Raw genomic sequence first — 15705 nt, forward strand, 5'->3', positions numbered from 1 at the left:
GCATCTAAAAACTTTGATTGTATGTGTTTGTTGAAAAGGTGGGCGTGAGAGGGGGGTTAGTTGCCCTCCAATCACTTTCGACCATTAAAAAGGGCACTAGCCCTTTGAATTTCCAATCGAATGCGCCCTTTTTCAAGTTTCTACGACAAAGCTTTCAATAAAAACCTTACATGTCCCCAGGATATAACTTATAACCCTTATAACTTATAACTAATTTCAAGAACTTTTAACTACGTTGAATAAAATGGCTATCTCAAAATTTTGATTGAATGTGTTTGTATAAATGGTAGGCGTGCAAGGGATGTTAGTTGCCTTCCAATTACTTTCGACTATTAAAAAAGGGTATTAGCCATTTCAATTTCCAATCGAATGAGCCCCTTTTGAAGATTCTACGACAACGCTTTCTATGAACACCTTATCTTGCTAACAGCACCCAAGCTCCAGAAAAGTTGTTTTAACCCTCTGTCCCTGAATGCTTGAAATGCTCTTGAAACTTGTAAGTCAATAGGGCCGTTTTTTCACTCATCAATTTGCTAAGATCTTACAAGTTTTTTCGTTTTTATGCAAACGTCTTTCATCGTTCTGCTGTGATCAGTGGTCTGAGAACAATGATGAGTATATCATCAAAGTTCTCTCATCAGTGTTCTATATGGCAGAAAGATGGCGTCTTTCGTGTTTTTTGCTAACATCAGTGTGCTGTAAGATCTTTGAACAAAGATGAGTTGAAAAAACGATACTCTTTGCAGAAAGATGAAAGATCTTACGTGCTAAAAAACGGCCCAAATGCATACTATCAGTATTCATTGCCACAAAAGCAAATTATTTCGGGAACGGTACCCTTACCAGCGTGCGTGCCAGCTTGAATATTTTCGTTTCTTTATTTTATTGTTCATAGAATCATAGTACCGTTTTACGGTTTTCTGAATATGGGACTTTCCCTTAGAACTATAACATTTTTAACTGTAAGATTCTTTTTAATTAGAATTTGCAATTAATTTTTTGTTTTAGCCATCTTCGGAGGGGCTTGATGGTCGCCGAATGGACCGAGAAAGTAAATATGGATTCATCGACTCAGGTCATTCATCGCGACCTAGTAGTCATCATCCAAATTCCCGGCATAGCGTTGGATCAAATCACAGGCAGCCTTTTGTCAAAGAAACAGGCTTACCCATGGATCCCCCACCTCCTAAAATTGACAGAGCTAGTAAGCCTCGGGCCTATGTTGACTCAGGAGGGTGTGAATCTGGTAGCGCGAGGAGGGGTACTTCTGTAGATCAAGATAGTAGAGATAAGAAAACAGTAAGTGGTTGTTCTCCAAATTGGCAGTTTTAATGTGATTGCTCTTGCTTTTGTAGCTGGAAACGGCTTGTTTGTCAGGGCATATTCTGCAAAGTTGGGTAACGAAACGATTTTTTTTTTTTTTTTTTTTTTTGAAAAATTTGTAATAGTAATATAAAAAGAAATAGCATTTTTTCCTATACATATCGTGAGGTAGGGTTTATTGTATACTACACTTAGTTTGTTTGAAATGAAAAGTGGCTTATTCTACTTATTAAACGAAAAAAAAAAAATACCGTACACCTGTGCAATGTTTGGCGAATTTTAAGGTATTTTGATCTGTTAAAGCTATTTCACAGTTCTAATGGCTATGAATTTACTCTAGAGGTCTTTTTCTTAGTTGAAAGAAAGTAGTAGTCAATCCATTATCTTTCGACCTGTTAGCCATTGTACTTTTTCTGTTCTCATTCAATCATAATTTTGTTTCATTTGACACTCATTCAGAGGTACAAAATAAACGTTCAAAATCTAATTAAAAACTTCTGGCTATCTCAATTAAAAACAATCTAATTAAATCTAATTAAAAACAAAATGGCTCTCTCAAAATTTTGATTGGATATGTTTATGGAAATGGTGGGCATGAGAGGGGGGTTAGTTGCCCTTCAATCACTTTCGACTATTAAAAAGGGAACTATTCATTACAATTTCTAAACGAATGAGCCATTTTTAAAATTTCTACAACATTACTTTCTATAAAAACCTTATATGCCCCAGGGCATAACTTACAACCCTTGTCCTGAGGACTGTGGGGGAGTGTCCTCCTCAAAAACATAATTTCTATGTGGAAATCAACTACGCTGAAGAAAAAGGCTATCAAAATTTTGATTGGATGTGTTTGGGGAAAAGGTGGGTGTGGAAGGGGTGTTAGTTGCCTTCCATTCAGTTTCGACTATTAAAAAGGGGACTAGCCACTCTAATATCCAATCGAATAAGCCCTTTTCGAAGTTTCTACGACAACTTCTTCGTTACGAAGTGCCCTGGTCTAAGACCAAAAAATAAATGATACATTGTGCCAACGTCGTTCTTTACTCAGGCAGCGCGATTGCGCTGCCTATGATACAAGTTTATCAATCGCTTTACCCACAGGTGTAAGTGTGTTAAGAAATGAGTTCTCTTTGGTGATTTGCATTTAAAATTTTTCGAGAAGAGACCAGAGTCGTAATGGAAAAAACTGTGCACCAAACCTTGTAACATTAGTTGAAACTGTCGATTTATTTCGAGCGGCAGCAAACAATGACTCATGTAAATGTTCTAAAGAAGCTTTGAGAAGTGCTTGGAGATCCCAAACTCGTGACTACCTGGTTGCCATTATCTCCTACAAATACCTGTATCTGGTGATTGCTCCTTACTTTTCTAAAGCATTTTACTTATTAAGTGAGACCGTCGGCACCATAATACAAGAAATATGAATAATATAAATCATGAGTTTTGGAGCACATTTTTGTCAATGGTTAGTTTGGTCCTCATGTTTGAAATATACTCCCTAATTACTAGTTATGCTCCTAATCTTTCTGGTTTCAAATCACGGACGTAGTGGTTGTAAGTTATGTAAAAACAAAAACCATTAAGAAAATACGCACTTATTGTCTTTTGATCTAGGAAGTTGAATGAATCTGATTGTCCCCTGTTACAAATTCGTTAGAGATGGCATCTGTGGGTGGCAATGGAACATCAGATGACGTGGAAGGCGTGACCCCAATTTATTCAAGATCGGACGGGTCTTCGAAAATACCTACTTACTTGTATCATTCTTTAAGACGGATTAATAAACTTTAGGCTTCACCTCTACAAATATACGTGGAAGGCCAATGGGCTACTACGGTAGCCCCTTGGCCATAGCCCGTAGCCCACCGTACCGTGAAAACCGATGAGTTGAACGAGCTGATACCCTAATTTTTCCTACTTATAGGTAAACGACGGCGAAAAAACGCAACAAAAGTTTCGTGATTTATGTTGAGTTTATCATTATCGAGGAAAACAACCAACAGCGATGAAATATGACCGTAGCAAAGCTTTTCATTATGTTTCTTCATGTTGCCTCAGGGTTGACTCATTCTTGATGTTGGAACCATGTCAAGACTTGAACTAGTTACTTAGTAGTACTAGTAGTAGTGTGCACATATTTTGTTTGGTCAATTGATCTTCAAAAATAAAGTTCAACAATGTTACCTCAAATTTCAAACTTAATACATCAAACCATTCCTAAAATAAGCTGTTTATATTACTTCCAAGCACAGAGTATGTTTTTATTTATTTCAAATGTCCCATCAATTTTCTCTATGATTTTCACTTTCATAACCTTGGCCTTAGTAGTACTAGTTTCATTGTAGTGGTAATTGTAGTATCAGTAGTAGTAAGATAAGATAATCCTTGATAACATATTTTGCAGGGGGCTATTATATTTAGAAAGAACAGAAAAAAGGCATCAATTGGTATATTCCCTCTATTTGTAGGTCATTTATGTGAATTGCACAATATTAACCCATTAGAGAAACTTCTTTCAAGAATATAAGCTACAGCACAATCTTTATGATTTAAAGTTTAGGTTATTCTTCTATAGCACACCAAAGTACAAGAATAACTGCAGATATTGTTTAGAATAACAATTTTTTCTAAATATCCCTATTGAATTTCTCATTCCTACAAGATAAGAAACAAGGTTGTATTTACTAAGCATTTACTTTTTTGGTATTTTCATTAAAAAATACAAAGAAATGACAAATCTGTCTCTACTTCCTGGATTTTTGGGAATCACATTTTCTACACCTGCAGTTTTTCCTCCTGAAGAGTGGGAATGCTAAATTTATAGGCTACCAAAAGTAAATGCAGGGTTAGTCCACTACATAAGGAAACATGTTAAGAAAACAATTCTTACTTCATAATATGCAGAATAATCCTAGATAACATATTTTGCAGTGGGATAGCCTTTAGGGTAGTTTTGTCACTCATCAATGTGCTAAGATTGAAGAAAATAATATTTGAAGAAAATCAAGGCAAAATTTTAGTCTTTTTAGACAAAATATTTCAGTTTTGGCCTACTATGTAACTATGTTTACAGCTACAGACAAGTATATGTATATAGCACTATTTCAAGCTTTAGTTTGTCAAGTTAAAATATTAACTTTTTCTTTTATCATAGATAAAATTGAAGCTTTTGTTATATACATCAGTACAGATTACGTTTTTGACGTTTTTGACGGGAAATGGTGGGCCTGAGAGGGGGTTAGTTGCCCTCCAATTACTTTCGACTATTAAAAATACTACTAGCCATTTAAATTTCCAATGGAATTAGCTCTTTTTAAGTTTCTACGACAATGCTTTCTATGAAAACCTTGTATCTCCCCTGGGCATAACTTACAACCCTGGCCCTGAGGGCTGTGGGGGGGGGGGGGTTGTCATCCTTAAAGAACTAATTTCCAAAACTTTCAACTACCTTGACAAAATGGGAATCTAAAAACTTTGTTTGTATGTGTTTGGGGAAAAGGTGGGCCTGAGAGGGGGGTTAGTTGCCCTCCAGTCACTTTCGACTATTAAAAAGGCCACTAACCATTTCAATTTCCAATGGAATAAAATGAGCGTGGGAGGGGGCCTAGTTGCCCTCCATTTTTTTGGTCAATTGGAAGGGGCACTAGAACTTTTAATTTTCTTTCCAATGAACCCTCCTACGATATTCTATGAGCCCTTTTTGAAGTTTCTACGACAACGCTTTCTATAAAAACCTTATATGCCCCCTGGGCATAACTTACAACCCTTGCCCTCACGAAAACGCTTTCTACAAAAACCTTGTATGCCCCCTGGGCATAACTTACAACTCTTGCCCTGAGGGCTGTGGGGGGGGGGGCTGTCATCCTTAAAGAACTAATTGCCAAAACATTCAACTACCTTGAACAAAATGACCATCTAAAAACTTTGATTGTATGTGTTTGTTGAAAAGGTGGGCCTGAGAGGGGGTTAGTTGCCCTCCAATTACTTTCGACTATTAAAAAGACTACTAGCCATTTAAATTTCCACTGGAATTAGCCGTTTTGAAGTTTCTACGACAATGCTTTCTATGAAAACCTTGTATCTCCCCTGGGCATAACTTATGACCCTTGCCCTGAGGGCTGTGGAGGGGGGGGGGGGTTTTCATCCTTAAAGAACTAATTTCCAAAACTTTCAAATACCTTGACAAAATGGGAATCTAAAAACATTGTTTTTATGTGTTTGGGGAAAAGGTGGGCCTGAGAGGGGGGTTAGTTGCCCTCCAGTCACTTTCGACTATTAAAAAGGCTACTAACCATTTCAATTTCCAATGGAAGCCCTTTTTGAAGTTTTCTACGACAACGCTTTCTATAAAAACCTTATTTGCCCTCTGGGCATAACTTACAACCCTTGCCCTCACGAAAACGCTTTCTACAAAAACCTTGTATGCCCCCTGGGCATAACTTACAACTCTTGCCCTGAGGGCTATGGGGGGGGGGGCTGTCATCCTGAAAGAACTAATTTGCAAAACATTCAACTACCCTGACAAAATGGGCATCTCAAAACTTTTGTTTGTATGTGTTTGTTGAAAAGGTGGGCGTGAGAGGGGGGTTAGTTGCCCTCCAATCACTTTCGCCTATTAAAAATAACACTAGCCCTCTGAATTTCCAATAGAATGCGCCCTTTTTCAAGTTTCTACGACAAAACTTTCAATAAAAACCATATTTGCCCCCAGGGTATAACTTATAACCCTTGCCCTGAGGGGGTTATCATGCTCAAACACCTAATTTCCAGAATTTTTAACTACTTGGAATAAAATGTCTATCTCAAAATTTTGATTGGATGAGTTTGCATAAATGGTGGGCGTGGAAGGGGTGTTAGTTGCCTTCCAATCACTTTCGACTATTAAAAAAGGGCACTAGCCATTTCAATTTCCAATCGAATGAGCCCCTTTTGAAGTTTCTACGACAACGCTTTCTATGAACACCTTATCTTGCTAACAGCACCCAAGCTCCAGAAAAGTTGTTTTTACCCTCTGTCCCTGAATGCTTGAAATGCTCTTGAAAGTTGTAAGTCAATAGGGCCGTTTTTTAACTCAAAAAATTTCTAATATCTTAAATCTTTTGTAGTTTTTATGCAAACCTATTTCATCATTCAGCTGTGATCAGTGGTCTGAGAACAATGATGAGTATATCATCAAAGTTCTCTCATCAGTGTTCTATATGGCAGAAAGATGGCGTCTTTCGTGTTTTTTGCTAACATCAGTGTGCTGTAAGATCTTAGAACAAAGATGAGTTGAAAAAACGATACTCTTTGCAGAAAGATGAAAGATCTTATGTGCTAAAAAACGGCCCAAATGTATACTATCAGTATTTATTGCCACAAAAGCAAATTATTTCGGGAACGGTACCCTTACCAGCGTGCGTGCCAGCTTGAATATTTTCGTTTCTTTATTTTATTGTTCATAGAATCATAGTACTGTTTTACGGTTTTCTGAATATGGTAGAACTATAACAGAACTTTCCCTTAGAACTATAACATTTTTAACTGTAAGATTCTTTTTAATTAGAATTTGCAATTAATTTTTTGTTTTAGCCATCTTCGGAGGGGCTTGATGGTCGCCGAATGGACCGAGAAAGTGAATATGGATTCATCGACTCAGGTTATTCATCGCGACCTAGTAGTCATCATCCAAATTCCCGGCATAGCGTTGGATCAAATCACAGGCAGCCTTTTGTCAAAGAAACAGGCTTACCCATGGATCCCCCACCTCCTAAAATTGACAGAGCTAGTAAGCCTCGGGCCTATGTTGACTCAGGAGGGTGTGAATCTGGTAGCGCGAGGAGGGGTACTTCTGTAGATCGAGATAGTAGAGATAAGAAAACAGTAAGTTGTTGTTCTCCAAATTGGCAGTTTTAATGTGATTGCTCTTGCTTTTGTAGCTGGAAACGGCTTGTTTGTCTGGGCATATTCTGCAAAGTTGGGTAACGAAACGTTTTTTTTTTTTTTTTTTTTTTTTTTTTAAATCTGTAATAGTAATATAAAAACAATAGCATTTTTTCCTATACATATCGTGAGGTAGGGTTTATTGTATACTACGCTTAGTTTGTTTGAAATGAAAAGTGGCTTATTCTACTTATTAAACGAAAAAAAAAAAAAATAACGTAAACCTGCCCACTGTTTGGTGAATTTTAAGGCATTTTGATCTGTTAAAGCTATTTCACAGTTCTAATGGCTATGAATTTACTCTAGAGGTCTTTTTCTTAGTTGAAAGAAAGTAGTAGTCAATCCATTATCTTTCGACCTGTTAGCCATTGTACTTTTTCTGTTCTCATTCAATCATAATTTTGTTTCATTTGACACTCATTCAGAGGTACAAAATAAACGTTCAAAATCTAATTAAAAACTTCTGGCTATCTCAATTAAAAACAATCTAATTAAATCTAATTAAAAACAAAATGGCTATCTCAAAATTTTGATTGGATGTGTTTATGGAAATGGTGGGCATGAGAGGGGGGTTAGTTGCCCTTCAATCACTTTCGACTATTAAAAAGGGAACTATTCATTACAATTTCTGATCGAATGAGTCCCTTTTAAAATTTCTACAACATCGCTTTCTATAAAAACCTTATATGCACCCAGGGCATAGCTTCCAACCCTTGTCCTGAGGACTGTGGGGGAGTTTCCTCCTCAAAAACATAATTTCTATGTGGAAATCAACTACGCTGAAGAAAAAGGCTATTAAAATTTTGATTGGATGTGTTTGGGGAAAAGGTGGGTATGGAAGGGGTGTTAGCTGCCTTCCAATCAGTTTCGACTATTAAAAAGGGGACTAGCCACTCTAATTTCCAATCGAATAAGCCCTTTTCGAAGTTTCTACGACAACTTCTTCGTTACGAAGTGCCCTGGTCTAAGACCAAAAAATAAATGATACATTGTGCCAACGTCGTTCTTTACTCAGGCAGCGCGATTCCGCTGCCTATGATACAAGTTTATCAATCGCTTTACCCACAAGTGTAAGTGTGTTAAGAAATGAGTTCTCTTTGGTGGTTTGCATTTAAAATTTTTCGAGAAGAGACCAGAGTCGTAATGGAAAAAACTGTGCACCAAACCTTGTAACATTAGCTGAAACTGTCGATTTATTTCGAGCGGCAGCAAACAATGACTCATGTAAATGTTCTAAAGAAGCTGTGAGAAGTGCTTGGAGATTTCACGTCTTTTTTAACACGAAATGTGACTCAGATTGTGAATTTGCGAAAATTTGTTTCTCTGATAATGCCGGAAAAAGTGGAGCAGATCCTAAACAATGCATTTTCACGACCACCAAACAAAAATTTAAACAAAAATTCGATTTAAAGAAAAAAACCTTTTTTATACTAATAATAACAGAAGTTAAGACTTTTATTATTATTAATGAAAAGACAATGTTTTTAAATGGAAAGGCTGTATGGTCTTAGAAATTGTCTGTATTTGTAATTATTCAGATATGAATGAAAGCTAATAACGAGTCGGAACTGCATGTATATAGTAATTTGATCGTCATCTGTTTCAAAATTTTTATTTCTTTTATTTCTTTTTAATCGCCACTTGGTGGCTCAGAGGATACTTTTTAGCTGGAAGAGCGGTCAAATTAAACTCAAAATTTAACCTAACAAGACACTAGAAACCATTACAATCGATCTTTTTTCAAAATAAAATCGTTTTTACGGCTTTGCTTTACGCCATTTCGAGCCGCCAGGTGGCGTATCATGACGAATCAAAATGTCTTAGTGTCATATTACTTGCTTCGTTTCATATGTGAATTCTATACTTATTATTGTGTATTTTTTCTGTGAAAAACAGCCAACATGTACCAATACGATATTCCTATGACCATGTTGCAGGTATAGCTAGAAAAATATATAGCTCCCTCAAAAAATGGAATTTTCACCGTCGAGAATTGATTAAAAAGTTCAAAATAATTTGGAGAATCTCAAACTAATGTAAAAGATATTTGTCTTGAAGAAATTTCAAGATAAAAGCGAAAAATCACTAGAAATCACAGACAGCGCAATAACAGTGCTGCCCAAATAAAGAAACGATGTTGGCACAATGTATTATTTATTTATTTTCTGGTTTTGGCCAGGGCACTTCGTATCGAAGAAGTTGTCGTAGAAACTTAGAAAAGGGTCATTCGATTGGAAATTGGAATGGCTACTGCCCTTTTTAATAGTCGAAAGTGATTGGAGAACAACTAACACCCCTCCCACGCCCACCTTTTCTCCAAACACATCCAATAAAAATTCTGAGACATCCATTTTATTCAAGGCAGTTGAAAGTTCGGGAAATTATTTCTTTGAGTAGGACACTCCCCCCACAGTCTTTAGGCCAGGGTTACTAAGTTCTGCCCTGTGGGCATATAAGGTTGAAAAATGGCTCATTCGATTGGAAATTCAAAGGGCTTGTGCCCGTTTTAATAGTCGAAAGTGATTGAAGGGCAAATAACCCCCCTCCCACGCCCACCTTTTCCCCAAACACATCCAATCAAAATTTTGAGATATCCATTTAGTTCAACGTAGTTGAAAGTTCCGGAAATTAGGTCTTTGAGGAGGATAACCCCCTCAGAGCCCTACGGGCAAGGGTTGTAAGTTATGCCCTAGAGGCATATAAGGTTTTTATAGAAAGCATTGTCGTAGAAACTTCAAAAAGGGCTCATTTGATTGGAAATTGATACGCTAGTGCCCTTTTTAATAGTCGATAGTGAATGGAGAGCAACTAACCCCCTCTCACGCCCACCATTTCCCCAAACACATACAATCAAAGTTTAGAGATAGCCATTTTGTTCAACGTTGTTGAAAATTCTGGGAATTATGTATTTGAGGATGATAGACCCCCCAGAGCCCCCAGGACAAAGGTTGCAAGTGATGCCCCGGGGGCATATAAGGTTTTTATACATGGCGTTGTCGTAGAAACTTCAAAAGGGGCTCATTCAATTACAAATTGAGAGGGCTGGCACCTCTTTTGATATTCGAAAGTGATTGGTAGGTGAATAACTCCCCTCTCATACTCACCATTTCCCCAAACACATCCAATCAAAAATTTCAAATAACCATTTTGTCCAACGTAGTTGAAAGTTCTGGAAATCAGGTCTTTGAGGATGACACTCCCCCAGAGCCCTAAGGGCTAAGGTCGTAATTTATGCCCTGGGGGCATATAAATTTTTTATTGAAAGCTTTGTCGTAGAAACTTGAAAAAGGGCTCATTCTATTGGAAATTCCAAGGGTTAGTGCCCTTTTTAATAGTCGAAAGTTATTGGAGGGCAATATTTCACGCCCACCTTTTCCCCAAAGACATCCAATCAAAATTTTGAGATAGCCATTTTGTTGAACGTAGTTGAAAGTTCTGGAAATCAGGTCATTGAGGATGACACCCCCCCTCCACAGCCCCCTGGGCAAGGCTTGTAGGTTATACCCTGGCGACATTTAATATTTTCATTGGAAGCGTTGTCCTAGAAGTTTTAAAAATGGCACATTCAATTTGAAATTCAAAGAGCTAGTGCCCTTCTTCATGGTCGAAAGTGATTGGAGGGCAACTAACACCCCTTCCGCACCCACCATTTCCCCAAACGCATCCAATAAAATTTGGAGAAAGCCATTTTGTTTAAGGCAGTTGAAAGTTCTGGAAATTTATCTTTGAGCAGGACACTCCCGTCACAGTCTTCAGGGCAAAGATTATAAGTTCTGCCCTGTGGGCATATAAGGTTTTTATTAAAAGCTTTGTCGTAGGAACTTGAAAAATGGCTCATTCGTTTGGAAATTCAAAGGGCTAGTGCCCGTTTTAATAGTCGAAAGTGATTGATGGGCAAATAACCCCCCTCCTTCGCCCACCTTTTCCCCAAACACATCCAATCAAAATTTTGAGATATCTATTTAGTTCAACGTAGTTGAAAGTTCCTGAAATTAGGTCTTTGAGGATGATAACCCCCTCAGAGCCCTCAGGGCAAGGGTTGTAAGTTATGCCCTGGGGGCATATAATGTTTTTATTGAATGTTTTGTCGTAGAAACTTCAAAAAGGGCTCATTTGATTGGAAGTTGAAAGGGCTAGTTCCCTTTTAATAGTTGAAAGCGAATGGAGAGCAACTAACCCCCTGTCATGCCCACCATTTCCCCAAACACATTCAATCAAAGTTTAGAGATAACCATTTGGTTCAACGTAGTTGAAAGTTCTGGAAATTATGTATTTGAGGATGACAAACCCCCCAGGGCAAAGGTTGTAAGTTATGCCCTAGGGGCATAAAATGTTTTTAAAGATAACTTTGTAGTAGAAACTTCAAAATGGGCTCATTCAATTGGAAATTGTGAGGGCTAGCGCCGTTTTTACTAGTCGAAAGTAATTGGAAGGCAACTAACCCTCTCTCATGCCCGCCATTTCCATAAACATATCCAATCAAAATTTTGAGATAGCCATTTTGTTCAACGTTGTTGAAAGTTCTGGAAATTATGTATTTGAGGATGACAAACACTCCAGAGCCCCCTGGGCAAAGGTTGTAAGTTAGGCCATGGGGGCATATAAGGTTTGTATAGCTAGCGTTGTCGTAGAAACTTCAAAAGGGGCTCCTTCAGTTGGAAATTGAGAGGGCTAGTGCCCTTTTTAATAGTCGGAGTGATTGAAGGGTAACTAACCCCCATCTCACGCCCACTATTTCCCCAAACACATCCAATAAAGATTTTCAGATAGCCATTTTATTCAACGTGGTTGAAAGTTCTGGAAATTCGGTCTTTGAGGATGACACTCCCCCAGAGCCCTCAGGGCTAAGGTTGTAAGTTATGCCGTGGAGGCATATAATGTTTTTATTGAAAGGTTTGTCGTGGAAACTTGAAAAAGGGCTCATTCGATTGGAAATTCAAAGGACTAGTGCCCTTTTTAATAGTCAAAAGTAATTGGAGGGCAACTACCCTCCCCCTGTCACGCCCACGTTTTCCCCAAACACATCGAATCAAAATTTTGAGATTGCCATTTTTTTCAAAGTCCTGGAAATTAAGTCTTTGAGGATGACAACCACCCCACAGCCCTCAGGGCAAGGGTTTTAAGTTATGCCCTGGGGGCATATGAGGTTTTTCTAGAAGCGTTGTCGTAGAAACTTCAAAAAGGGCTCATTCGATTGGAAATTGAAATGGCTAGTGCCCTTTTTAATAGCCGAAAGTGATTAAAAGGCAACTAATTCCCCTTCACGCCCACCATTTCCCCAAACACATCCAATCAAAAGTTTGAGATAGCCATTTTGTTTAACGCAGTTAAAAGTTCTGGAAATTATATCTTTGACCAGGACAATCCCCCCACAGTCTCCATGGCAAGGGTTATAAGTTATGCCCTGGGGGCATATAAGGTTTTTATTGAAAGCTTTGTCGTAGAAACTGGAAAAAGGGCTCGTTCGATTGGGAATTCAAAGGGTTGGTTCCCTTTTTAATAGTCGAAGGTAATTGGAGGATAAATAACCCACCTCTCACGCCTACCTTTTTCCCAAACACAACCAATAAAATTTTTAAATAGCAATTTTGTTCAACGTCGTTGAAAGTTTTGGAAATTTAGTCTTTGAGGATAACCACAACAACCCCCCCCCCTCCACAGTCCTCAGGGCAAGGGTTGTAAGCTATGCCCTGGGGGCATATAAGGTTTTATAGAAAGCGTTGTCGTAGAAACTTCAAAACAGGGCTCATTCGATTGGAAATTGAAATGGTTAGTGCTCTTTTTAATAGTTGAAAATGATTGGAGGGCAACTAACGCCCTCTCGCGCTCAACAATTCCCCAAACACATACAATCAAAATTTTGGGATATCCATTTTTTCAATTTATTTGAAAGTTCTGGAAATTATTTCTTTGAGGATGACCCCCCCCCCACAGCCCTCAGGGCAAGGGTTGTAAGTTATGCCCTGGGGTATATAAGGTTTTTATAGAAAGTGATGTTGTAGAAATTTTAAGGCAGTTGAAAGTTCTGGAAATTTATCTTTGAGCAGGACACTCCCGTCACAGTCTTCAGGGCAAAGATTATAAGTTCTGCCCTGTGGGCATATAAGGTTTTTATTGAAAGCTTTGTCGTAGAAACTTGAAAAATGGCTCATTCGTTTGGAAATTGTAATGAATAGTGCCCTTTTTAATAGTCAAAAGTGATTGAAGGGTAACTAACCCCCCTCTCACGCCCACCATTTCCATAAACATATCCAATCAAAATTTTGAGATAGCCATTTTGTTCAACGTTGTTGAAAGTTCTGGAAATTATGTATTTGAGGATGACAAACACTCCAGAGCCCACCGGGCAAAGGTTGTAAGCTATGTCCTGGGGGCATATAAGGTTTGTATAGCTAGCGTTGCCGTAGAAAATTCAAAAGGGGCTCCTTTAATTGGAAATTGAGAGGGCAAGTGCCCTTTTTAATAGTCGAAAGTGATTGAAGGGTAATTAATTCCCCTCTCACGCCCACTATTTCCCCGAACACATCCAATCAAAATTTTTGAGATAGCCATTTTGTTGAACGTAGTTGAAAGTTCTGGAAATTAGGTCTTTGAGGATGACAACCCCCGCCCCCACAGCCATCAGAGCTAAGGTTGTAATTATGAACTGGGGGCATATAATGTTTTATAGAAAGCTTTGTCGTAAAATTTCAAAAAGTTCTCATTCTATTGGAAATTGAAACGGCTATTGCCCTTTCAATTTTTTATGTAAGGGATGGTTGTTTAACTTCAGAAGAGACTCAGTCTTTTTCGCTGAAAAAGATTAAGTCAATATTAAACGAACAGAAATTAATCAAACAAACTTTTTGCACAAAATATGTTTTTCCAAAAAAAAGTAAAGAACTCCATTAAACCAGAAATAAACAAAAATAGAATCAAATACATTTACCAAGCATACAACTACCACAAATCAGTATCAATAAATCAATGAAACCCAAAACAAACAGAAATTAAAATAAGTCAAACTCAAAACGAGCAGAGATTAATCTGAGTAGGGTTCTGAACCCTATGCTTTCTAAAAGCCATAATATAGTTTGTACTTTACTGGAAAAAATTCTTTTAAATGTTTTTTGTTCACTTTTATAACTTTAAGAAATTAAAAATTAATTAAGACTTTAAGGAATAAACATCAGGATATGTATATTACACTGATAATGCACATTTTTTTCAGTAAATTTTTTTGAATTTTGTTTCATAAAAAAATTTGACCTTTTTGATAAGAAGGCCATTGTAAACCTAAGATCAGCTGATACAAATACCTGTTAAAATTCAAACTCAAAACTACCAGAAATTACTATTATAGAATAAATGAAACCCAAAACGAACAGAAATTAAATAAGCAATCATAGCAAAAAATAATACAACAAGTAATAATATAAATGAATAAATAAATCATAAAACAAGTAATGCATAAATTGAATATAAAAATCAAGCTTAAAACGAAAAAAATAGTTTGCTATTGAAGTATAAATAAAATCCAAAACTAACAGAAATTAATGTAAATGAATAAATAAGTCTTAAAACGAGTGAAACTTAAATTGAATATGTAAATCAAGCTTGAAACGAACAAAAATCACTACAAACAAGAGTTTGGATATCGCCTCCTTTTGTCACTGTAAAAGCCTAAAACCTACTGCGTCATTGGCGCTTTATTGAAAAGTGATTTTATTACAAATATTTTCTTTTGTGCTTAATATTGAACAATAAACATTGAAATTAGAGTAAAATTTTGAACTGTCGAGATTTTAGCAATTAATATCATTATATATCAAATATTCAGTTTAATTTATTTGTTCTTTCTAAAATTGTTTAAGACCCTAAAATTTTCCCTTTCCTTAACTGTAAAAACCCGAAGCCTACTGCGTCATTGGCGCTTTACTGAAAACGAATTATGTTACAAATATTTTCTTTTCCAGTTCTTACAGCATTGAAAATGGAAATAAAATTACAGTGAAATAAAATCTTGAACTGATGGATCTTTCAACAATTAATATCATTATATATCAAATATTCAATTCGATTTTGTTTATACTTTCCAAGACTGTTCAAGATACATATAGTTTTCAGTAAAGTGATATATATGGTCTCCAGATGCGAAGAAAATCGGAATAATCTCTTTTGGCATTTAAGTGTGATCCCCAGTCTGCAGCTCTTTCAGCATAAAGATAGTCGTTTCCGGTACGGATAAGATCTAAATAGTTGATCCAGAGGCTATGATTCCTTATGGTATATCTGGACTCATTTTACTTCAAGAAAAGCTGTGCTTCTAACACATCTCCTATATGTTTAGATGCTTAAGAACTAGTTTTACTTTTGAATCGTTCAATTGCATCACTCAGGATTCGAAGTTTCTCGACTGTAGAAGGCACTAAAACGAAGCAGGATGTTTCAAGCCAATTCTTAAATGCCTCCCACCGGAGT

General features: G+C 37.0%; 1 protein-coding gene across 1 annotated transcript in view; it reads left to right on the forward strand.

The window, feature by feature from the left end:
• Positions 1 to 15705, forward strand: part of LOC148952055 (uncharacterized) — a 318887-nt gene that overhangs the window by 141412 nt on the left and 161770 nt on the right. Inside the window, exons 8-9 of the mRNA XM_089089125.1 lie at positions 1009 to 1299; positions 6895 to 7185. Of these exons, the coding sequence (XP_088945251.1) occupies positions 1009 to 1299; positions 6895 to 7185 (582 nt within the window). The remainder of the gene's footprint in view (positions 1 to 1008; positions 1300 to 6894; positions 7186 to 15705) is intronic.

This window comes from Artemia sp. Qi Xiang Cuo, chromosome 5 (genome assembly GCF_049724085.1).
Source record: "Artemia sp. Qi Xiang Cuo chromosome 5, ASM4972408v1, whole genome shotgun sequence".
In the NCBI taxonomy this organism is placed as follows: Eukaryota; Metazoa; Arthropoda; class Branchiopoda; order Anostraca; family Artemiidae; genus Artemia; species Artemia sp. Qi Xiang Cuo.